Source organism: Varroa destructor, unplaced genomic scaffold (assembly GCF_002443255.2).
Source record: "Varroa destructor unplaced genomic scaffold, Vdes_3.0 BEIS01000004.1, whole genome shotgun sequence".
Classification (NCBI taxonomy): domain Eukaryota; kingdom Metazoa; phylum Arthropoda; class Arachnida; order Mesostigmata; family Varroidae; genus Varroa; species Varroa destructor.
The window spans coordinates 32,726,421-32,753,137 of record NW_019211457.1 but is presented as its reverse complement, the minus strand read 5'-3'; the positions used below and the strand labels follow the sequence as shown (position 1 = coordinate 32,753,137).

At 42.2% G+C, this 26,717-nt stretch overlaps 1 protein-coding gene across 9 annotated transcripts in view; it reads right to left on the bottom strand.

The window, feature by feature from the left end:
* Positions 1–26,717, bottom strand: part of LOC111249583 (transcription factor atoh7-like) — a 60,951-nt gene that overhangs the window by 33,968 nt on the left and 266 nt on the right. The window contains exon 2 of one of the 9 annotated variants that reach the window (XM_022803601.2): positions 22,083–23,670. The exons of 7 other annotated variants lie outside the window; for them this stretch is intronic. In XM_022803601.2, coding sequence (XP_022659336.1) covers positions 23,157–23,603 — 447 coding nt within the window. In that variant the 5' untranslated portion in view covers positions 23,604–23,670 and the 3' untranslated portion in view covers positions 22,083–23,156. Of the gene's footprint in view, positions 1–22,082; positions 23,671–26,717 lie in introns of those variants that run through there. One more of the 9 variants, XM_022803603.2, reaches the window with a different exon arrangement.

The following is a 26,717-nucleotide window of genomic DNA, read 5'->3' as shown; positions in this document are numbered from 1 at the left end:
GTACCTGGCTTTTTCTACAAATGACTAAGGCCTCTCACCCGCCCACCTCACTGGATGCGATGGTCGACGTAATGGTGGACAATAGACTATCGTAATGTTACATACACTGCAGGAAGATTCTTAGATACTGCCATGACAACGACATCGATTTTTTTTTAATTGTCCATTTATTGATCGTGTCATCGTTTGCGCAGACCCGCTGAAATAATTCCGAAGAACGCTGCCGACATCGTGTCGTATCTACATCATAACGAACGGAAAAAACTTGAGGTAAGTGTCATCTCTAGAGTTGTCTCGGCGATCGTAGGCATCTTAAGTTCTTCGAGCATTAGTCGTTGTATCGGCTACAAAAGACTAGCCGTAATGGGGACAGCTACCCGCTTCCGTTGTAAGTAGACTCTGCCTTTAAATCAGTGTACTCGTCAAAGCAATGATTGGTAACGACGGAGGTACCGTGGTCAGACGATCATGTCGCGTACGGTGGGCATCTGTTGGTCGCGCCTTATTACTCGAGTCGCATGAATAAAGTCACAATAAAGCCGTCGATGCAATTGATACATGACTGTAACCTCCGGGAACTATGTAGAAACCGTCAAGACGAATATATGCACAATATCTTCTTGTTTATAGGTATGACCCTTCAAAGGGTGATATTTACGCACGGCGTAAGATCAACGGAAGTCGTATGCGCACACGAGCTTATTATCTGTATACACTCTATAATTAGGAAATATCAAATAAGGTAGATGTATACTTATAAAACCAAAACGAAAGCAAAACACAAAAGAAGGCAATCTGCTCAGCCTGTTTGAAGTTCTCCCCCACTAAATAAACGCTGTATTCTTCGAAACAACAAAGACGTATTCATATAGCAGAAAATCCTGCCAAATACCCATATGAGCTTGTTAAGCACACAGTAAAGAATCTAAATGACATCGTTTAGCTTGAAGAAGCTATGTAGATTCACATAATAGAACAAGTATAACTGAGCTACTCCCGTTAGACCCGCTGCATGGATAAAATCGTACGGATCCCCAGCTATCGCTACGTTGCATGACTCTACCACACCCCAATTTTTGCTACAAAAAAATGAACAAAAAATAAAACAAAAAAAAAAACTTATTGCTTCCTCTTCCTTTCCGTCACCCTGACAGGGCGCTCTGCCCAGTTCTCGTAAACAGTATTGTTTCATGAAAATTATCTGAATATGAGAGCTTGCTTCTCGTTGAAAAAAATGAGGTTGGAGGAATTACTAGCAAACTGCCGTCGGCTGCCAGCTTCTTCATGGCGGATATACGCGGCGTCAAAGATTATTGAGGGAGGTGATAAAGCTTCCTTTTTCCCGACGGTACGCCTAGGTTCGTATCAGCGTTATATACGTACACACTTTTCATGCCTATTATTCGTCCGTTTCGCTCGACTTCTTTGCTCCCCGTTAGGACTGTTGCCGTTGCTTTGTGGTTGGCGTCTCTTTAGGTCTTTTCCGTCAGCCACCTACTTGTGCGAACCTTGATATGAACAATAAATAACGTCATTATGGCGGCGCTTAGCAATATTGTTTCTTTTCGTTGGCGCTGCTGCTATTAGTGACGTGGACGCATCTGATTTTTCCTTGCACGCTTTGCTTTTTATTGCTATTCATATCTCGTTGCTGTTGTTTTTCTTTTTTATATACCACTTCCTTCGCAATTCGTTGGGCGCAGGTGGGTAGGTTCCTCTTTTTTTTTCTGTTGAGAGTTTTGCGTCCGGTACCGCCGTTAGGCATTGAATCAGACAGCCGGTCTTGGGGACACGTTTTCTAGGTTCGAACCCGGGTCTAGAAAATTTCGTGCTGAGAGCCAGCCATATGGCAAACGTAACACTCGGAACATATAGGTAGGCTCCAAACGTAGATATTTTCATTCAGTTATTGAGTGAAGAGCTGACCTCTGTCTCGATAACATTGATCGATCACACCTCAACAACTATTTCCCACTCACTGAGCTTATTCGTTGAGGTTTTCTATTAGTTTAGGCATTTGCCAAAAACGTATCCTCTAGATTTACCAACCATTGTGCAGACTATTACTATATGAGTCGGCACAGCGGTTTATGTGTCTGTCTTTGAGCATTTTTTTCAAATATGCGTCTACAAATAATTCATTCGCTCTGCTAACTAATTGCTCTCGACGTATATACATATATATACAACATTATAATTTTTGCGACTTCTTCTCGAATTCACTGTACCAATGAAGTCTCGCACGATTGACGCGTGCCACTTAAACCAATCCAGGCGTTGTCGCTACTTTTTTTTAGGCTGTGGACCTTCGTCGGTGTGGCTGCTGATCTGGTGATTGTAGGAGGCGTCTAGGGGTATAACAAAGTTAACCGAGAAATGGATCGTCTCCGTGACGGCCGCAGCAACAACACACGCCAGCCTCTGGATCCGGCTTCTGGTCCCGGGGCTACCAGTGATTGTGGTTATTGCTTGTTGTGCGCTTGCCGAAGGATATGCGTATGTGGTGTCCAGCCAGCAGCAGTTTCGCTCACACGCGCGAAAAACCTTTGCCCCTCGCGTATCCCATGTTATATATAAGATAATAAGAAGAAAGATGGTCATATGCTTGACAAAAAAGCTACCGTTGCACTTGCTGTGCGCGTAACTGTATCACGTACCTAGGATGACAGGGTGTCACGGGAGAACTAGTTGTCTAATAAGATACTGTCGGGAACCGTGGAGGAAGCTGGACATATAGCTAATGACCTTAGTGAAATTTGTGTTGAAGCCTCTTCTAAATAGTCTCGCTATTATTGCTATTATTCTTATTGGATTTCAAGTGAAATAGAGTAAACTATTTTCAAAATGAAGAAAATTATAAGCCTTCCTTCCCAATAGCTATCTCGATTGAATTGGGCTAAGTTGTCTTTTTTGCTAGCGCCAGCCTTCTCGAGAAAGGGTCCAGGCATGCCTTTTCATGTAAGATTAGCTTGACGTAAAAATATGTCTGGGAAGAATTGGTTCTAGTATCAACCGGGACAAAAGAACCTTTTTGGGCAGTTTTGAGAGTACAGAAGAAACAATTGAACGGTTGTCAATTTCCGACCTCTATACAATGGACGCAAAGTTACATTTTTCAAAAAAAAATTATATTTTTCACGGTTTGCCACGCAGACGAACATCTGAAACGGTTTAGGGCATCTGGAGCATTCGACGCTGGTTAGCTATTTGCGGTCTACCTAAGCGGTCTAATAGCTACGTGCAATTGTAAAAAATATATAAATTTACATAATTTTCTGTATATCGTATTTCAAGGCAAAATAGACTTTAATCTTTATTACCTGACACGGACACGCCGTACTCTAGCTAATATAAGCGTGCCAACATGTAAAATGAAATTTAAAGTAGGTTTACCCAGCCGAGCTAAAATTAGCCTATTTTTTGCCACCTAAAATTATTGGCATTGGCCTATCGCCGCGCTCAGTTGCTTCTTCTACCCGTTTTCGGTTACTCTGCTAATTTTCGAAATTCGGTATGAACATATATTGACAGTAAATACTTTTTACATATCGCCGGGTGTCCAGATGGTACTATATTAACAGCTAGAACATATTCAATAACGTTACTACAGAACTCGTATACCAAACTATAATTTTGAAAACAACATCAGAGCCGGTGATCTTATTAGCTACTTAGCCGGTGAGCTAAATTAAAGGTCATTCTAATAATACTTAGCACAGAACTTGGGTGAAAGAAGGTTATTGTTATCAAACAATGTCAAAAATCATCAGTTTCGTGATTTAATATCTCTACAGCAAAAACAACTGTATTTTTTGTGCTGAATTTCTCATACTAAAGCAAATGCTAAATTAATTTTTAAAAGCACTCTAAAAATTCCTTATCTAAATCCAGCACGCGATGACGCATTTGTCGAAAACACGACTGCGTTTCCGGCGACAGTCCAATTACCCGCTATGAGACGGTTCAGCCAGTTTCGTTTCATTGAATTACGACGATATTCAGATCGGAAAACAGGCCCACGTTTTGCCACGTCCATCTTCACTGTAATACTATATATATTTTGCTGTGATATACTAATAATGTAGTATACCGGTCGTATTCCGGGGGCTGATCAATCTACGACGAGAAGGCAGCTTGTGCCTCATCGTACCAGTCATCGAGACACAAAACACAGAAACGTACGCACGTACGCAGACACCAGCATCGAATATCGTTTGTCGATTGTGCAGCGGACGATTTGTTTTGTCCATCGTTCTATCCAACGATCTTGAAGGGCGAGACGGTGAATGGCAGCTCACCGATGACACATCCACTTTCATTCAACAGCTCCAGTAGTAGTAACAAGGCAACAAAGTTGACAATAAAATCACTACCACGCGTTCCCTGACCCGACTCAACAGGACACGCGCACTCTTATTATGATACTGTTACATGATACATGAACGCCCACGATCCGGACTCAGACGAACGAGCATTTACACTATTACTCATTGCAGACCGATAATAACAGATTTGCTACTTCCATTGTTTAAAAGTCGTTGTCAACACAGTCGAGGCGATCGGACTTCGCCTATCTGTGACACTGCTACGTGGGTTTAGACGGGGAGTTGACGTTGGAGGCCATTTAAGAGTAACCTCTTTAGGTAAAGTGCTCGGGGAATATCAGACGTCGCTAGCCAGCTAGCTTATCATATACTCCACTATCCGTTATAAATATTAGGAACAGGACCATAACGAATTGTTGACCTTTATTATTTTTAATGTCAAATTGTGGTTGGCCTTTTTTGGAAGGTGTGCGGGGTTAATTTAGCGAATTCAGTGAAAATTTGGCGATTAATATACCCAGACAGGCCATCATGCCACGATACAACTCAGGCAAGGTACTTAATTCAGGAGTAGAGTTTAGTAATCGACGAGTTATTACGTTGCTCGTTATACACGAAACCGATAAAATCAATCATCGTAAAAAACATTTGTTAAACTTCTATATTTGAACGCAACATAAGAGTACAATAAGATGTTAAAATGCTTTACTGAATTAAGGGTTAACGTACGCATTTCTCCTGAAAATATTTAAAGCCGAGTCAAACATCTCGTTGTTTAATGGCGTACGTGCAGGACACATTACTATATTGGCACTGCTGCTGTGTCATGCTAAAAATAGTCCGTTTGTTCTGTTTGCCTTCCGTGTCCAAACGTAACCTATCAACAACCAGTGATACGGTGTAGCTAGTCATCTTCGCTATTTCCAGTATTACGACCCTTTTCTTTATTTTTTGTCACACGATTATCGAACCTCGCTGACTTCACTGTTTCGGCAGTTCGGTATTAGCTTCTATCCCTTTATTCCGCCGGTTATATCGAAACGTTATGTTCTTATACTGTTCTGTGCAGTGACACAACGGCCCCTGCCTCCGACGATAGCAAATTGGTCCCCGGTTTGAACGAATTTTCATGATGAACAAATTCACGAAGTAGGCACGAAAAAACAGGACAAAGGAGAAAAACGATTTCTATGTCGTAGTTCAGGTATCGCCGTTCGTTACTGTGGCTTTCTTTCTTTGGACAGAACGCAGTACCATGCCGTAGACAGTTCGTATGATACCGTTGACAGTATGATACTCGTGCAATCTACCACAACAAAGTTGATTTCAACGTCAACGAAGACCGGTGGGGTGCATGGCTCCGCACGTGGACCCACGAGGATCGCGTCATTGGCGCCGGCGGGGGCGTAGATCCGACGATTTGATGTTCTTGCGCTCAGAAGCTCGCTGACGGTTTTCGGGATCCGAAGCAGAGCCAGCGACGCCGCTATTTCGGAGCAATGCACCGGGAGCATCCCAAGTGAGCACCAGCAGGAAACGCCGTTCTTTCGCTGTTTCGTCTGGTCTCTTTGCGGTTTTCGCGGGAGCTCTTGTTGCACTCCCAAAAACCTGGTCTTCACTGCTCGGCAATTGGGCAAAAATAAGATGAAACTGTTCTTAAATTGTTTTAGTCTTTGCTGAGACGACGAATAGTTATAGAATGAAGTTGAAGAAGGCTATGAACGACGCTCGGTTGGCTCAAGCTACCCGCGGTTCATTTTAGTGATCTTTTTTGTGAGTTAGTCGATTTGAGTGAATAGAATGTAAACAGTATATGACGATCATCGGGTGGTGAATAATGTCCATTGAATGGTACGTATTCCATACGCGCGACCTTTGCGTTAGCCATAGCGAATTTGCTGACGTTCCTTTATTGTTTATTGTTTAACTTTTGTTTTCTGAACGCGTATGTGTATGCATGTATGTAAGGTAAGTTACCGCAAAAGCGTCGGGCGGGCAGGGCGACAACAGAAATTTGTGCCGAAGTGGTTTTCGGCTGTAGACTGGGAATCGTATCCGGTGCGACCTGGCGGCGTCGAACGCTTGATTGGAGCGTATACTGACAGCCAGAAGGAGCGCGGCACGTTTATATGTGTACTGCTTGACGGGGAAATCCGGACAGTGGGTAAGACAAGGGAACTTTAAAAAGCTGTAGGTTATTTATTTTAACTGCGGTGGATCAATGAATGTTGAAATTAAGATATTTTCTACTGGCTACAATCTTTATTGGTGAAGGTTAGTTTTAACGGAAGTGGGCTTTGTCTTGGTAGAGGACCGAGGCGGTTCTCTTACAGTTAGTTATTTGGGCACCGGCTTTTTATGCTTGTAGCCGGTGACTGACGAAGTCCGAGTTATTGAATTTTATTAGATACATTAGAGAATAACCTAAATTACATTCTTAGTTACTGAGCCAACTTATAGAAACAGGTATAAACGTGCGGAGGGCTCGTTTTATAATATTCGACGAACAACCATATTGATCCCAGTAACAATATTCATTACTCGTTCCTATATATATATATATATATGGACACCGAGCTCATTTAAGAAACCTACTATAATATATTACCAATACAAGCCAAGATTAAAAACAGCTGACTACTAGTAGACTAATCAATTTAACATTTTTTTAGTATCTTCGAAAATAGTAGTAACTGCTTGTGTACTAAGATCTACGTATATTTAGTCTTTCAATATCAACGGTCGAAATGCTAAGATTTGAAACGATACGAAGCTTCCATCTCGTAATGGTACAGAAGAATAAATAAGAACCTCACTTTACTCTCCAGGTTTTATCAATCTACGCAAAACAATGCCATCACTCTCTGTGATTTGACCGCGGGAAAACGCTTTGTACATCGACCTCCTGAGCGTAAGAGTCTGTGGTCCGATTGTCGACAATGTGTAGAAACGTAACTTCACGGACATTCCTGCGACGCGATACATTACTGAGGTTTTTTTTTTCTCTATTTGTGTCTTGTCGCCGCTGCCGTATCTTTCGTCTTCAGGGCTGGTTACCTCCTCCCTCCTTCGTAATGAAGATATCAGCAACGGAAAATGGGGCATTTGTACTTGTCACACACGTCGGAACGAATCAGAAAGGCCATAGTGAAGAAATGTCTCCCCTACCGCCGCCTACGAAACCTCAGAGGGCCTAGCTGATTTAGTGGGGAAAAGGAGGCAAAATATCGATGGTGTTGTCAAGCCATCTATGGTTGTTATTACGACGAGCATCGATAGTATTTTTCTTCAAGAAATTAAAGTTCAGATAACCAAAAAAAGTGCTTGATGATGATCTTGTTGAAAAATTAACTCACAACAAACATTGAATGAGTATAAGCACGATCAGACAGGAGATGAATCGATTCGGATGCCGAACATTTCTTATTTAGTCGGTACAACATCGTCTTGTTGGTATAGCTGACTTACTTAGATCTCGATTGAGCGAGAACTCCGCGAATTGTGTTTAGCTTGAGGGCATGCATAAATATAACTTGCGATTGGTAAAATAAAATGGGTTAATTATGACAGAGCGTATTGATCGTTGCGTTATTGATTCAAATAAAAGAAAAACTGGGAACTATCCTTTCTATTAGTCATCTTGTGGTTCGTTGTTTATTAGCCTAGACAAAGCCCTAGTAAGCCCAGCGGTACGTATGACTGAACTTCTGCCTGGAAGGGTCAAACGTTGCTGGTCCAAGCCTCATCAATGACAAATACTACACGACAGGTGTGATTAAATAAAAAATATATTATGTAATGATAAAGTTTCGATGATCAGTATCGGTGTTCGAGAGCTACGCATGGATATGCTTGAAGAACATGTAGCCAATACAGTTCACTGATTTAAAACCAAGTAAGTCATGCAGAACCACCTTAGTTATATCAACAACAACTTCAGAAGATCAAATTATGTCAGTTTGGTAGCAAACAAGAGCAACAGTACCTAGCAGTCGTCGAGCATGCTTTTGCCACCGTCTCTGCGTCCAGCTCCGCCTCTACCTAGTTACCGATCAATCATGTAGTTTGGCTCACGTAGTATACACAATAATCACTCAAGGACAGCTACATCAGTCCAGATTCCCTGTAACACAAGGTCTAACAAACAAACGAACGAACACGTACCTAACAGCGCATGTTTGTGTATCAGCACTCGCGCCGCAGTGATTATATCTATAAATAGAGTGAATCCATAAAAGGCATGGAGTTCCAACGCATACTATACCTTCGTTCGCTCTACAAGACTGTCTAGTGAAGGACAACGACAACGAGAAGTTTGCGCTAGAGAGTCGAGTCACCAGAACGCCATCTTACGCAATCATTTCAGCCCATAACATCAAAATTGATGCGCAGAGCGTACGACAGAAGTTCGACCACATATTCTCTACGGGCATTTCACGTTTTTTTTTTCATCATTTCGATTTTATTCTTGACCGAAGACCGTTAGCTGCGATCCGATGAGATCAATTCAATACTTTTAGTACGGACGATTCGTGTACCTGAGGTCAATGTGAAAAGTGTCTGGCGTGTGTGAACCAACGTGTACTTACAAGCAAGGGGATATCCATCAAATTGTTTCGAGTGAGTGAATACGCTGAGTTCTCCTTAAGTTTTTTTTTTTTTTTTTGTTTCTATAATATTAACTTGCTTAACGTTAACAGTAGGCCAGCTGCGTTGTCTTTCGTTTCCCTCTGTGTATGTTGTAGAAATTCCCTAGTGGTTATATTAATCGCTAACAACAATCGGCATTGCACCGTCATCGTGGTTATGGACTTTCGATTTTGATTAAGGGGCGGTGGCCTGCTGACATCATACCGTGCTTCACTGCCGCTATTCGAGGCGAACGAGCAGATCTGAATGAACGATTAGAGCCGTTTGGGTGCGCTACCGTCCCGAGATAACTATGGGACGTATGGATCGACATTGCCAAAGTTAACCAACCAGCTAACTTGGCAATTGATTCGGAAGGCAATTGGGCCCATTTCACGTTTCACCTGTCTCCCGTTACATTTGATTTTTAATGGCGGACATGTTTGTACGGGCGCCTCTGTATACGTGTCTGAATGATGGCTTCTGAATGGTACCAAAAATGTCAGCTTAAGTTACTGCCTTTACAGAGCGCCTGACACTTATTTTGTTCCCGGCGCATGAACGACCGAAATTTGAACGAGCGGCGACAGTTTAATTGCAGTAATCACTCGATGACGTTGCGTTTCGAAGAACCGGGCGTTGTTTCCTGTCGCGGCAACCTTCAGGTGTGCACGAAAATCGGACATCAGTGGAACAGAAAAAAGAATAACACGCTGGAAAGATTGATTCGTCCCCAATGATAGAAGCTACTAACGAAATTCCCTTCTGGCATAGTCATAGGTATCTGTATATGTTGACTGTTCTAAGGGAATTTTTCGTTTTCCTTTAGAAATAATCGATCGACAATTGTTTCCGTGCTCTTTGCTTCATGTTAACGACACAGAACATTACCTGATACTCAGATATTAAGGCGAGTAAACAGCTTAGCAATGCGGCGTATAAGCAGTATACAGAGCTTCTTATCTGCTGATCACTCACGTAATGTCCGCAGTCAACTCTACTGTTTAAATTTCGGGCGTGTCCAGAGTTAAATGAATGGGAGTGGATACTGTTTGGGTGTCGGGCGCTTTCTTCAAAATCGCTTTGCCTGACAGACAAAAAGTGCGATGCAAGCACTCCTTATCCTTATCCCTTCGGTCCTACGATTTCCATTGCCACTAAACAAACGGCATAGGCAGGGTAAGTTCGCAATCCTCCTGCCCATTCCTTCAACCTAACATAACATTTATCATGCACTGAACCTCCTAAGAAAACTGAAAAGACAAATTTGTCGAATCAAGGCTAAGTTCATAAACTGATACATTGGGTAAGACGGAACAAACACTATAATTAACGGTGCTAATAAGTATAAGAAACTAACCGAAGACCAGCACATATAATATACCTCGATTTGTATCGTTAGGGCTAGCTAATAGCATGCTAAAGAAAAATATATAAAAGGAACGGTTTAGTTGGTCGTATTTTTTTGATGATCGCCTGAGAACAAGGGCCCGTGCTATCAAACAAAATATTTTTTTCAAATCTCTTTAATTAGGTCACTTTAAAGAATACCAGTTCCGTTTTTCATAGCATCATCTATTCGTGACACCTGTCCCAACGTCCTTCAATGGAGGATAAATCAATACATTTGGCCTACTTCCCACGGGTAACCAAATTGATATTTCTCTGATCGATTTTTCCTCAATCATCTTTATTTCCCCCTTTTATCAGTACTCTATTTCTAGCGGGAACGTCATCAGACCAATCTGCATATATACGATTTATAATTTTGTCAGAATGTGTGTCCTTTTAGGTGCCCGTTTATCGTGTTTGTGTTTTAGTACTCTCGATGATTGTTAGGCTGGAGTACATCAACAACTACAGCAGCAGCAGCAGCATAGGCAACAATCGCGGCGGTAACGGAAGCGAATCGATTTGATGTGATCGACTCACGCCTCACGACGCATTTTAAGCGTTTTGTCGAATTCGATCGACCGCCGAATCGATCGTCTGCCGAGACCCACCACAGCGGTGGTCGAGAAACAACAACCCGCCAACAGCGGTGAACGTCAGATCTATAACACGGCCATGTCGCAGGTGATCGCCATGGCGAGGACAATCACTCGGTTTGCGACTGACCTGTCCGACCCGGCTCCTAACATCGAAAGCGAGCAGTCGACGTTAGCAGACGATTTCGGTGTATGATGGCTTTATCACCGCCTCCACTCCCACTAACACCCCCACAGTTAGGTAATCCCCACCGCCCTCGGCGAAGCACGCAAACGATCACAGTCTGGGTCTGAATATTTTCGTATTTTGTTGGATTGAAATAGCCGTTCCATAGGTTCACCTATCATGAGATAGAGGTGCTGGTTGTATCAATGTGATCGCCTTTTATTTAATTTGGCATGCGTATGGACGAATATGCACGATATCATGAAGTTTGAACTGGACAGACGATTGAAGCTGGTAATTTTATTGCCTCTATAGACAACGAACAGGTAAATGCTTACGAGGATAATCGAGAAAAATCGCAAGAGAACGACTGAATCAGTCAATCAGAGATATCAAGAATAGTAAGTAGAGACTAAAATGTCTCGAAGGGTAAAGTGTCTTGATAAATGATGAATAATTAAGCCCGAACGTATAATACATTCTCCTAGAAGCTCATAACTTAAATTTACTAGTTGCTAATAAACATAATAAAGAAAATGGTAATAACAATAATACGACCGAGGAGAGGGACAACAGGCAGTGTTTATCATACAGGTCAACAAGTAAATCCTTGATCTAAACGATGACAGTTTCGAAGCTTGCCTTTAGAAAGAAGTACCTAGAGGTAACACGATAGGCATTCAAATAAAGTTTGTTTTTTTTTTTTCTAGAACTTAATTCCGGCTGATAACTCAATGTTCGTTGTAACCGTGATGAAATGGCTTGTTAGATTTCGTGATGAACATTTTTCATTGAATTATGATTGATCACAGCTGGAACGCCGTACCGGAACGCCTTAGAATGCAGGATTTCATGCTTTGCTGGCGCGAAAACCCCGGTTAAGCTCAGAGAGCAATTTGTACGCAGTTTAACTTACCTGAACAACTTAACTTACTTAACAAACGATTTTGAATCATCTGCGCATAATGGGGAAAAATAGATAAGGCAGGAACACACAGGTTTCCTGTCACCTGAACGAACGAGCACTGCACTCGTCTCATCAAGTCAGTTAAGAAAAATTGTATTGAATCACTATTGGCGATGAGAAAAAGCTCTCGATTCCAATCCCAGGCGGATTGGGTAATCATGGCTTGACGATAGTCATGAAGATAGTATCATGGAAAAGGGCATTTTTGTGTGTTTGATAGAACATAAATAGGGTAATCTATTTCGGGCCTCTAAGACTTCGCCAAACCGGTAACGCAGACGTCACTGACTGGTCTCAGCAGTTCAGTTAAAAAGAAGATTTCCTTTAGCGATCAAGAAAGTTGTGAAGTGATTTTGTTGCATGATATATATATATATATATATATATATATATATATAGTCAACATTTGGGGATCTAAGGTTGTAAGAGAGCATCTTTCAGCTTCCAAGAAGTTTCCTCAACAATAAGTTTTCCCCTACGAAAGTATCAATCGCCTTCTTCAAAAAAATTGTTTTTTCAGAATGTTGCCCATTTACATACATTTAAAATCTTTTTACAGCGAAACAGTTTTCGAAAGTTGAGCAGGTCAGAAGATGGATTTTCAACTATCTTGCTCAACCGCCAGGAAGTTCATAGCTGGCTGATAAGTGACAGCTATAAACGAAATGTTTCCGAAATGTAGGCTTCCGCACTGTTAGAAAGGAAGTTAAAAATCGGTCGAAAAGGTATAAAATTAGTCCGCTTCAAATATAGTAACTTAGAACTAGTGATTTCATTACCAATAGACCTCTCAACGTGTGTGACTCAGATGTGACATCGAAATAGTTCCCTAAATTAAAAACTAGACGTGGTAAAGACGTTCAACGCAGTGGCTAAGGAAATCTAAGATGCGGTTGTTATTATCTACTAAGAGAATACTTTATCAACAGATACCAGTACGTATAGTATCTCTACCTAACCTTATAGCTGATCCGTGCCTAACTATAACCCATAACCTACAATGCCTGATAAGATGTGGTTCCCAGTAGCTACTAACTGTGTGATGGTCAACAAAAACAAGGATTTGAGACGGTTGGATTAAGGTACGTATTTAAATCAGAGAGGGCTTGTGTCTTGAATAGAAGGATCTACGTTGATGTAACATGGAAGAAATAATTCATCACAGAGACACAGGATATTAGGGGTGACAAGTCATTACGAAGAAAGTGCGCGGGGCAATAACCTAACGGCTATAGCTACGAAAAAGATTTCATTTGAGAAGATATGCAAAAGGCCATTCTTTACAAAGGTGTGCTTCCATAAAGTTTCCCAACTATAGAATAGTCTTTTATTTTTTAAAAATTCTGATCGATCACCGAGAGTAATTTACACGTGTTTATATTTTACAAACCAATCTAAAGAGGTCATATACCAAAATCAAAATAGGTCAACATCGAATGCGGATGTGTGTCACCGCGAAAAAAAAACTTGCCTATTACAGGTAACTTCGGGCTATTAGAAATAAAAGAAATATGTAGCGTAATAAGATTCCTAACTGAAGCAATGTTTAAGGGAAATATCGAATGGTAAGCTATGAGCATTTAGATATCGGATTATTATAGCACCTAGACACATACCGATATACGTGTTTCGTTCACTGAAAAAAAAAAGTAAGAACACTCGGCACTAATTATGAGCTACTTTCTCACCGCAATAAGTCAAAAACTGAACAAGACTCTTCGGTCGCAATACGATAATTTATGTGTTCCTTAATAGCTTTAAATTGTCCTAAACGATCCGTCATGGATCTTTTATTCGGTCATTAGGCCAACGAATATTTTGAGTATTTTGTTTATAGCATGGGTGTGTTTAGGATTTAGTTGAGATAGTTTTCTTTTCAACTGATTCCGAAAAAATGTATTTGTTTGTATGACTGCTCGATGAAAACGGCCTAACATTGAGGCTTTTAACGAATCAACTATACTCTACCATCGTAGAGACTTTTACCAGCAGGCAGGTACGGTTTTTCTTTTTCATTCTCAAAGGTACACAGCACAGTTGTTTCGACCTGTTACTATGTCTGCCTCGTGGGATAAATCCGTTTAACAGACATGGCAAGTTACTTAGAAATTGGAGGACTTTTTGAAAAAAGATTCGTTACCGTTTTTTAGCTTGCCGGTAAACTGAGCTACATTGTCATGGCACAGCGCAGCCATGAAATGATTCATATTCAAACAAATGCCCCACTTTTTTTTCTTTTTTTACAAACGAGTCCCAATGAAGCTGGCTTCTAGCGAAACACTGCTTATCTTGTTCTATATCACAACTTATGGAGTGGTCCTTTTCAATGCGATACCAATGTAACAAGACGCGCGCATGGAAGTTATCCGCGTTAAATTGCTGACACCGGTTGGTTTTGGGCACCGTTTATTGAGCAAAAGCTGCGATCTGAACTGCTTGGCTCACATCGAGTTGTTTGATGTCAAGTCTTTCTCGTGTACTCTCTCTGGAAGGGAGTTTTTTTGTAGACGCCCGTACCGCCCACGCTCACAATTCGTCCCAGCGTCACGCCATCGGCCTGCCAAAATCAGTAGCTCTCTCAACAACATCGAATAGTAGACGCGACAACGAATGGCGCCACTGCAGACGTTTTCTGCTCGGCAAATGAAAAATAATCAAGACAAACGTATAGAGTCTAGCGGAGAGCTGGGTAAACCACTGGATGCAATGGACAGACCAACTGAACAAGTACTCCATGTATGAACGCGTCTAGCGGCGCGTTAAAGCCACACTCGTTCGGGAGACTTGTCTAGCAAATTGCTGAGGCAGGACACGAACGCAAGCAAACAAAAATGGTGAGTTTCCTCTTATGATCAGATAAAGACGCTGCTTCCCAGGAGCGCTTATGGACGGACGGTCGGTCGGGCGGTCGTACAATGTACAGAGAACTGCGTCGTATCGTTTTCTGTGTACATGGGAATGGATAGAATAGAATCTGAGCTGCGTCGCGTGCTTTGGGCGTTATATAGATTACCTGGCTTTTATTATGTAGAGCCCATAGAGGGCCTAATAAACCCGGCTGGGTCAAAGGGGTATAATAGAACACTGCCTTTGATTAGCACAACCAATGGATTGGAGAAGGTTTTGCGAAAAGATCAATGACAACAGAGAAAAAAACTCCGACAGTGTTTAAAAACTGCGTTAAGAATTATAGACTTTGATCGAATCCAGATAAATAGATTCGTTAATAACAAGCGCCAATAAAGTGAAAGTCTTTAGCGGACGCGTGGACCTTATAACCGAGACGTATACGCCAGCCGGCCCCTTAACGACGTGCATTGACCGAGTAGGCCTTTGGCCGACTTTTACTAAGCGTTACTTTTAGTTCTCGTTGTTTCTGATATGCACGTGAATACGGTCGTTCAGGCCAGCAGGTCGGACAACGTTTCGGGTACCGAGTCAATTATGGACTTTGATCGAATCCTGGTAAATAGCACAAGCGGGCAAAATATTCGAATTGTTCATTACAACGCTAATGAAGAGGAAAAACATGTCGGATTGAATTTGGACATAAACATTAAAGAAAAGCGCGAACGGCAAGACATCTGTATATTATAAATTCTTGCCTACATTTTTCCCATAGTCACATCTAATAGCATTCTTTAAGAGAAGCTACATAGGAAAAAATAGTTATCAAGTATCAGATTTGCGGTGTCACATCCTACCATATTTTCAAGGAGCTAATAGCATCAATGGTGTAGGATCGTATCATATATAAACAAAATTGAAATGTACATGAAAGCAGGACTTGGAGCCGCTAAAAACATAGATATGTAGCAAGCAACCTTTGTTATTATTCAGTAGCAGTAATTACTATACTGCTACAAGAGATCGAGACGATCTTGATTATTCGAGCACCGCACCTGTCCTTCATTGAAGAGCAGAACTCACGATCGTTTTACGACGAAGAAGTATGCATAATGAACATAGAACAGCACAAATGTTTGTAACAGTAGCAGTACAAGTGCCGACTTTCACAACTCTGCGCGTTCACTTCCACTCCCATTAACGGCTTTCATTTTTGTCCTCATCACGATAATAATTGCCATCGCTACCGTGTGCTTTGTACGCATGGCCACCGCCTTCGGGAAGTCGCGTTCGGCGCTTGTCGACGCCAAGCTGTTGGTCCAGCTCCCTTTCCTTCTTAATATTAAGCTTGTTTCGACCCAGTCTCTACGATTCGTACTGACATCCCTTCTCGTTGAACACCTCCATTCCCAGCAACAGGAACCGGTTCAACGGCTTCCGCTGCTTCTTATAGCAGCGTTACTTGTGTCGGTAGAAATAAGCGCTGCTCTCTGCTGCCGCTGGTGATTCCAGCTGTAGCCCATTTCGGACGCGGTGGTGATCGTTGAAGTTGGCTCCAGCCACTGATTCGGCAAGCAGCCGATGCCGCTGCCACTGACGAGCTCGCCCCTATATTCACTCGTCCTTCGCTGGCCGTCGTACCATTGAATGGCTTTTGTGTATATTTTCCGTATTTGATAAAGTTTCTGCTTTGCTCCTTCAATGAACGTAGCAGTCGTAGTAATCTCACGTAGTAACATCATCAGCAATAACAACAGCAGTGTCACCGGCTGCAGCATAGCTGCGCAGACAACAAGAGTCGTCAAAGTCACAGTCGATACTGGAATAGCAACAAACGGCCATACCATTCACAGGCGCGCGAATGAATGAAATCGATGACGAAACTGAGCTACGGCACGACGGAAGAAGAGCGGCTGGGGGGTCTGGCAGGGGACTGACCCCAAAATGCCAAATATGGTCAACCAGCCAGTTCTTGTCGCTTTTCTCGCAGACGCTTCTTGGAAAAACTCGGCAACGCTTGGTCAGTCGATTAATACAGCCAATGCTGGTCGTATCAAGCAAGCTGAAGTGAAACAAGGGAGGCGCGATCGGCAAGCCTCGTTAAGCAACGAAGCGGCCATTAGCTAGTTCGTCAGTTACGAACGATGGCCATCATCGAGACCGTTGCCATTATCGTCGTCAGAATCGGTCACATGAGAAACGCCAGTTTGGCAATAGTAGCAGATAGAGGCGCAAGAGGTCGCCCTGATAGATGGTAACTAAAAATAAATATGGCACTGACGATCTAGCGGCTAATGCTTGATTACGATCCCAATGAGATACAGTGTTTTGTAGTTCATACTAACAACGACTGTGTTACCAGTGTGTATCACGCAGACGAAGAACTTGCTCGCACTACTAATGACGGCTACGCCAGCAGGCGGTGATAATAATAGTCATAAGGAAGGCGAAATGTCTGAAGGCCATAGTATTTCGCTCAATAGTAGTAGTAGTAGTAGCATATAGTAACTAAATGCTATAAAGTCAGTGATAACGAGTGAGTGACTCACAAAGTGATCATGGCGCTGCTGGTGCGATCGCAGAGACAATGTCGAAACGTGTCGAAGTAAGAAACTATCGATACAAACAGCATTAGTCTTAGGGACATTATCTTGTAGGGAAAGTTGTAAAACAAAAAAGCTGATTTAATATATACGGACTGTAGACTACTTACTTACATTAATGAAAATATTGAAAAGCTAAACACTTCAAACATTGAACAAGTTTGAAGCTTCAACTTATTTTTGTTGGCAGAACTTTACCAAAATGTCTGGAATATGTAGCATTTAGCACGTAGAATCACCGTTATGACAAGCGTAGGTCTTTTAGCACGCTAATTTTTAGCAAGGGTATCTCTGTGGTGTGAGCGAGGAATCAGCTTAGTAAAAATAATGATTCTTATTACACTTGGTGCTAATGACCTATATAAAGATTCTAACTTTTGCTCTGAATAGGGGTCCAACCTCGTCCCGTGAGCCGACCTGCAGAAATGGCGGATGGGAATGGTGATCACGTTCGCATAGCTAGCGAAGTTGTACTCTGTACTTATTTTAGGACAACATTTAAGGTTCGAACCTGAGCTCACTTACATGCGGCTCCCACTGTCTATCTCTTCGGCACTGATTTTTTTATTTAATTTAATCTAACTTTTCATACATTTGTTGTATAAAATGCATTAGCTAATATGGCTATTAATAAAGGAGCACCAATTGCTCATAAGACTAAAAAAGAATGGCCTTACCTAATGGCTAATTACCTAAAAACAACTAAAAAAATCGGGTTATGACTGTTAGTGACTGGTTTATACTAAATATTTTGGCAGCTACATAAAAATCATTTTTTTAGTGTTAAATAGCTGTTTATCTTAGCCAGTTTCTTCTTACGAACATTAAATATAGATACTGCAATTTACTGTTACGAACGTGCGAACTCGTAAAAAAAAAAAAAAAAAAAAAAAAAAAAAAAAAAAAATTCGCCATTATTTGACAATTTCCTAATCTTCACATGCCAGAGTATTTAGATAGATACTAGTACAATCGAAGATCATCCAAGCAAAAATAAAAACACATTATTCTTTTACACTTTTCGTAGCGATGTGAACCTTTTCCACAATAAAGAAACTGGTCGGGCCCAAAATCGCCTGATGCCTGAGCGAAGGAATCCTTATTTTTTGCTGGAATAGTGAGATCATTGTTGAAAGTTATCGATTTGGCACAATCTGTTTCATCTAATTTTAGCATGCTTTACGCACTCTGAGCTAATTCGTAGCAAAGGTATCATTCGATATATCGCCATTTTATTGCCGTGCTGAGATCCGAGGGGATTAGGAAGGTGTCGCTTGAAAGCTCCTTAGCTCACAACGGCGAACTCGACTAAAAAGCTGAAATCCGATCAAGCAGTGCCGGAGTCTGATAACTACAGAAAACAATGTTTTCCTTTATCATCACTATCGGTTTCTCACGAGTATTGAGTTTAATTTACCAACAGTGAGTAGGACACGCTGCTTTGTACACAACTCCGGCAGACAGATAATGCCAAACAGATGCTATGGCAAGGTGACTTAATAACGTAGCATAACTCATCGGATTATGACTGTTTGCGATAGAATAGAGCACTGCCAAGATTTGAATGAATTTCGAATTTAATCAAGCTCGTATAAACAAAATTTTAATTATAATTCAATTGTTTTTATGGGGTGAACTTGCCATTAAATTAGCCAATAGATGGATTGACGCCGACGGACATATTTCGACGTGGCCTTAACATAGAGCAACCCTGCAAATTTCATTGATTTAATATAATAATAAAACTTCAAAATTTTCAAATTTTAGGTTTTTTTTTCTTCGAAAACGTAGGTACAGCGTTGGACACAATTATCGCGTAGTTTCGAGTGCATCCAGGGGCCCATTCCTGTATTTACCTCATGACCTTGACTGTGTCTGTCTAACTCGCAACGCGTCACTCGTATGTCCAAGGCAGGCGCTCTCAAATCGCCTATGAGTACCTATGATTAATTAGCAAGAGGCAAATCTGGAAATATAGGTATCACAATATGTGTCTTGCGAAAGGCCGCCACCTGCAAAGGTTCTTGCAGAATACATTAAGAGTTCGTGCGCCATCGGCCCGCTACACAGAGGATTTCACTATCAACGATTGATTGCCTCGCGTATTGGAATCTCAACCTATCCAAAATACAGTGTACGCGATATTAAAACTTAATAACTAGTTATGACAACTTAGGTGTCAACGAATGGAGCTGTCGTTGCAGAACTTATGTTGCACTTGGATATACATACAAGTTGAAGTTACAGCCTAGTAGCATACGCCTTAGACGACTTCCAGGTGGGACAGGCCTCTACTAGCTAACGTCCTTGCACTAAGTTATTGAACGGATGTGTCATAGGGAAGATCGACTTGCTTGGCTTGCGCAGGCGAAAAAATAGGTACAGCATGACGTAAAAGCTCATAACACCTTTCCCAGCGCAGATGTTCCGGGACTGTCGACAATAATCTGTTAAAGTAAACGCATTACAAGAACAGATCATTCCAACGACTGAGGTCTGCAAAGTTTACGCGTACAAATGTTCTATACATCTAAGCCAACAACTGAGTTAATTTAGATATATACACAGGTTGATTTGTGTTGACCGAAATGTCTATAATTTTTGCAGCTCATTTCCGTTCGACTTAATACGACTCCCGAGATTATTTCGAACCTGAAGCGTCGACAGTGAAATGTAACATTTGGCCATTGTACCCGGAGCGATCCGAAGATCATTGGGTGATTTTTTCATGCTGACCGCTCACATTAGAAACAAATTTTTCAACTGCGACGCGCTTTGATATGCCGATCACGCAGAGCGTCTGGGCGAGTTCGAAGACGCTATCCGGCGTTATTAACAGCATCGACCGCCTTTTAATGCGATTTTACTACAGATCAGCTTTATGACGTCTGCATTTGAAGTTTATTTCTTCATGGCTCCCCCCAGTTCTCAGGCAAATGTATGGGTGTCATCTCGAGCAATAACGGTTCGAGGTGCGCCTTTTGCCTTTTTCTCAAACTGTCCTGTTTGGTTTCTTTTTTTTTTCTTTATTTCTGTTACTCTCTTTGTAATTTGCTGTTCATGTTGCTTCCAAATCAACGCGTCACCTAACGCTGGCAACCATCACAACACACTAATAAAGAAGGGACATTCAATATAGAGGTAGATCGAAAAAATCTCCTGTGGGCCTTGAAAACCCAGCTCGGGAACTCAATTGAGACGTCGAAAAAAACATTTGTGGGTTCGGCCCTGCCAATAGGCTAGTGCAAGTGAGACTTTCAATACACTAAATGTATTTTCGCAAAAGTGTTCGAACGACGAGGATGCAGGAGAAATCTTCAGGGGTCAATTGTGCAGATGGGAACGTTAGACGAACTCCGAAACGGTTGAAGATGTCAAAAACTCTCTTAAGACAAAAGATAAATGGATTTAATGCATCGGTTGTATAATAAACTCTAGATACTTATTATATCCTAATAGGCCAACATAGATAGTGTTTAACTTCGGGCAGAACCAACTATACAATTTCTAGTAATCATGTCGTAACTAATCTTTTGTTGCTGCTAAATGGCAGCCAGCTTACTGGCGAATGACCAACAGTGTGGGGTTGAAGCGAAGGCCAACTGTTATACGGTTTACTAACAGGGTTGGCTGCCCACTGACCGTGTCTGGCCATACGGAAAATCCGTAGGTTAATAGAAGGCGTGGTATATTTGAAAACTATGCCTTACCGGCGGATGTCCGCTAGGGAACCGATAACGTCTCCTATATGTCACAATACGTGTCGAGACCATGGCGGCTTAAATCAACTACCGGCTGAACTTCCTAGCTTGTTTCGACGTTACTCTGATAGTAACTGAATGAACTAGACAGTTTCGAGATAAGTTTCAGTCGTCTTTTAATAGCTCGTCGGATTCATAGCAAGCGCACATTACATCGTATCGTTAGAGTAGTACCTGGTTGTCTCTGATATGATAGCGTACACTACAGACCATCCTAAAACCTAACCCCCATGCCTTCATAAATCCACTGAATATAGAGCATCGTAAGAAAATTTTCTAGGGGATCAAGTTTATCTTATTAGAAAAAACATTGCAGTTATAAAGAAATATTCCTTTATAAACCTGAAAGCTGCTGGCCAACGATAATGAAAATGATTTGGCTTTGTGAGAAGCTGCCTACACTACAATCCGTATGCCAGCAGTCATCGTACGATGATCTTTTCCGGGGTGCAGACGCTTAAAGCAGGCCTGCAAAGGCCATTTGTGAATAATTGGTCACAAATCAACCTAATTAAATTTAGATTCTACTAACTGATACCACAGAGCAAGCGGCTAGCGGTATTCATTAGTTCGAAAACGTTATAAAGCTGTACACTTCAGAGATCCGGCATGCGCGGTCCGGTTCGTCATACGCAAATAATGGCCAAGGCTAGACTACGAAGAACGGGGCATGCTATCTGAATCACTCTGGCGTTTGATTCTGTGAACGTACGGCGATTCAGCTGAGAGTCCAATTGAAGGCATTTCTTCGAAAAATAAAATCTTCATAATAACGTACGACTAAAAAGCACAAGTCTTATACAAATATATATATATATTTTTTATTCACATCAATACAGTTATTGATTATAGTAAACATACATATTAATGTTATCTGTATACTGTTGGCGTTCGCATGCTTGCTCGAATGAGGATATTTGTAAAGTAGATATTTCTATATACATGCTATCTGTTGGCGGTCACGTACGAAAGACAATACAACCTTATCATAGATATTACTATTGCACTACGAATGTATGATTATGTCACAAAACCTTTTATAGAAACCGATGCACGTCCTTTGTGTTGGCAGGCCCAGGCACTCATCATATTGGCACATTGCACAGAAAATGGTGTGCACCTTGGATTTGTCAAAGGGCTGGCATTTTACATGCCCCTAAGATAAATGCCTCATTATTGTCATCGTTATTACTACTGTTATTGCTAATGTGGCTACCTTGAAATTTTGCTACTCCCGACTCTGTCCTGATTTCGCCGTAATACCTACACCTTTACAGGTAAATGTACATAGAGCAACCGGATGGCCGTTTCATTCTTCGTTTGTGTATGTGGCAAATCCCGGCTCTCCATTAAAGCTTCACAGACCAAAGTTTTATTGCATGGTCGATTTGACTGGCACGGTCAATTCCCGCCTCGGGTATAAATTCGTTTCCATTTCCTTCTACCTGGACACCGGAGGGCGATTGTTACGACGTACACGGAAACGGGTCTCGGCATACTCGTCTCTTCCTGCTACCTAATACTTGTTGTTATTGAAGTTACGAAAAAAAAATATGAGCGATTTGCAGCGAGCGACTAGATTAGCAGTAGACACAGTTATATCCACTAGATGGCACCTATGAATTCACTCTCGCATTCAACTTCTTTTAAATGCTGTCACGCCTTCAACATATATGCATTTGTTAATCTCAACGTTCGGTCTCTCTGGCGAACACGGATATTTCTCGATGGCTCTGGATTTACTGATTCATTTTCCGGCTTTTCTCGTCAATACCTGTGGCTCGGTGTATACTGTTCGCTGACAGATTGTTTGTATACATTAGTCCTCGAATTCAGCTCTTCCCGTTAGCATAGAGTCTCATTCCTCTGATCAGATGGAACCATCGCTGTATCCACCGAATTCGGTGCCATCCGAAGCTATCAGTTCCTGGATGTCTCCATACAGTTCGTCCAGGGTCAGATCCATTCGTTCGGTGGACGGGTGCGCACTTTCAGCCTCTGCCAGTACCCGGCTCAACGCGTTAATGTAGTTCATGGCAAGGCGAAGCGTTGTAATTTTCGTCAGCTGTTTCGAATCGTCCTCGTTCGGTACTCCGGGCACCATGCTTTTTAACCGCTCGAAAGCATCGTTGATTTCCTGCATCCGGAAACGTTCGCGGGCGTTGGCTGTTTTTCGGCGGTACTTCGACAGCGGAGCCGGACGGGCTTTTTCTTTTGGACCTACGCTCTGAGCTTGGCTCAGACGTTTTCGTAAAGAGCGCGGCCGTAGGTTGAACCTCGTACCCGAACTATCCGAATCCCCATCAGAGCTGTGCATGGTGAACTGATGAAAACAGGACCCCCAATGCCTTTTCCAGACACCTCCTTTTCAGTTAGCTGAAATCCTCAAATTTAAGCAGACGAACAAATGGGTCAACGTCAGTCGAAAACATCATAATATCATCATGCGCCTATTTCATTTGCCTCTAAACGTTAACTCTGTCTCGTTCACACGTGCACATGCAATACCCCTGTCAAATGATTCATATCTCATACGATACGATAGCTGCTCATGTTTTTTGCGACTATCCCGGTATTCGCGTATACTATACGACTCTGTTGCAATTCTGTTCTGTGGCTGATAGAGGACATGCGAGCGGAATGGCCGATAATACTGCATGGGTCTTCGGTTGCCAATGGCAACAGGTGCACCGATGCAAGTCTACGGCACAATCGTATCTATCGCAAAACAGCACGCGCCAGCCCGAGTGTTTATTTCCGACACTTGGCGGGGCCTATTTATAACGTGGAGCTAAGCATAAATACGGCCTACGCAGTTTAGTCAGTCACCATCGATGGCAGTAATAACAACACAAAAATAATAATGATAATACCAATCGCTGTCGCGGCCCGACGGCCTTTTGCCGTCACACATTTTCGTGCCGCAGTACGCCATTAACATGCCGCATGCGACATCGACGCCAGCGACGTCCTGTTACGAGCGAGAATTGATTCCGGCGCCAGCTATAGCGCTCTAACTGGCTAGCCATTAGATGAGGGTTGTCGGATGATGATGATGATGGCTAGAGACGAATCAGTGATCCTGGCCGCTGCTTTCTCAATCTGCTGCACGCGGGTCAAGCGTGGGCAGACCGTACGCTTTCGGTGGTCGGTCGAAGACTACGAAGAGGTTGCCGCCGCGGTGATGGCAGTTGCCACAACACAGAGGCAACCAGAACAGCTTCTACTGCAACAGCCATTGCCAGTTCACTGGCATTTCACCGCTACGACTACTATGATTCAATAGTGGCCAGGACGATAACAACGACAGCCCCCTGACAGGCCGACCCAGTCAGCCAGGCACTTATTCAGTGCGTAAAGAAAATGTCTTGACGCAGTCCTGATTGCTGCTGCTGCTGCTACTACCGCTGTTATTGTAACGGTGGCTCTTTCGACGTAGCGCAGGCAGCAGTTCGGCTCTGCAGAGCGAGACTTAGTATACAGTAGCGTAATGTATATAGTAGGCGTTCGAGCTCAAGGCATCCGCAACTTTGACACTCGAAAATGATTTGTCTGTGTGGCCTGATGCCAAGACGCCTGTCTGGTCAAAGTTGCTTGACGGTAAATGCTGTTATGTTTGACGGTACTGATAGACCGGGTGTCTTTCGACGGGTACAACACAATTTTCCTGCCAAATATTTGTTCTCGTGAACCTTGAATTTACATACGCACGCGTACGGCACTAATTCAAGCCAAAACGAATGTTGGTAGAAGGAAGGGACGGTGGACAATTAGAAGCAGAGCGCCTTTCGATTATTGCGCAGTTATAGCTAAACAGGAGCTGGTAGGCGTCGGTGTCCTAGATTGGTAGATAGCTGTCAGGTTTGACGAAAACACTCTTTACCAGCGCAAAACTTTGAGCGTAGTTGGAGTATGATGACCGTGTGTGTGTCAGTATGGACTCGCTTCTTGGAAGATCGATCGTTATTGCAGACGTAGTGATTACTTACACAACGTACTAAAGTCCCGATCGTAGAGCGCTAAAAGCTACAATCAACACAATGCGTTACTAATAGACAATAAAATGAGTAATACGTTCCAACTTTGAATTCCTCGAAACGATTTCTGAATTTTTAACGTCTAAACGCGATGTTGTTTGGGGTTTAAAGTTACGACAAAGCCCATGACAATCGGCCGCTTGATTCATCGAAACTGCGTCCGAAAGGTTATAAAATGCTTCATACAAGAACAGAAACTAGGGCCACTACATATCCAAAGGGCTAATATAAGTAAACGATTAAGTAACTGTACTAAGTTGATGTATCTATGTGAGAAGCCGAGGCAGGCATTAAGTTAGTCTAACTCACAATAACTGTTTTAAATTTGGTTTAGGCGGCTGGCTCGCTGAACAAGACGAAGCGCACCCACGCCTGGTTTCTGGAAATACCAGATCATCTCTCGTACCCTTAAGCTTGGTAGGCAAACACGTCCTCACCGCATCATCACGTCCCTGTCATCATAATCGATATTTTTTGGATATCCGAACATTTACGTACCTGATGCTGGTAAATCGAGTTAAAGGGCTAATACAAGATTTTTAAAACCTACAACACACACAGTTTTTGTCTACTGCTTTGATGTTATTTAACATAAATCTGAGGAATAGACACTGCGGTCAGGTATGTAGGTTCTCACGACCATAGATTTTTAAATTTAGTCAGTAATACAGTTTTTTTTTTTTTTTTCAGTATCCATCGCCTCACCTTTTCATACGAAAAAAAAAAAAAAAGACGTGTGTTCGTAAGGTAACGCTTTCAACAGCTTCCCTTTGGCGAAAATGGTGCCCCCGTTTAGGCCTGTCGAGCCTTAGGCAGCTAGACCTCAGAGAAGAAATAGCACGGGAACGTACTGGCTTAAAAGAAGGGGCCAAAAAGGCGGTAAGCAACGTACATGCCGGTGGCATCCCAGTCAACAAAGGACCTGTGTACCGTTATAAGTTACAGATACTACGGTACCAAATTCCTCAGTTAAGACTGATGTCATTGTGCTATCCGCGCACATAATTATCGTTTTCATTTCGGTTCATAAGTTCCTCCCATTTTTTGAGCACTTGACAAATACGTCACCAAGAAGACGTTACAGTAAAACGTTAACAGTAAGGACTCCACTCATTTAAGGCACAGCAAAAAAGGGCATCGAATTTCGTTAGGAAAAAAAGTTTTATTTTAATGTAGAAGAATAAAGCAAAACAAACATCGTTGTCCGCGAAGAGAACAACTCGCACCGCCAAACAACAAATTACCTACCTATTGGTCTATCACAGAAACACACACACACACGTAAACACCAATAACACCGATACGATGACATGAGCTAACACGCACGTGCCATAATATCCGGGGATTTTAGACCAATTTTATCATTTATATGTAACGTTATATTTATATGTACT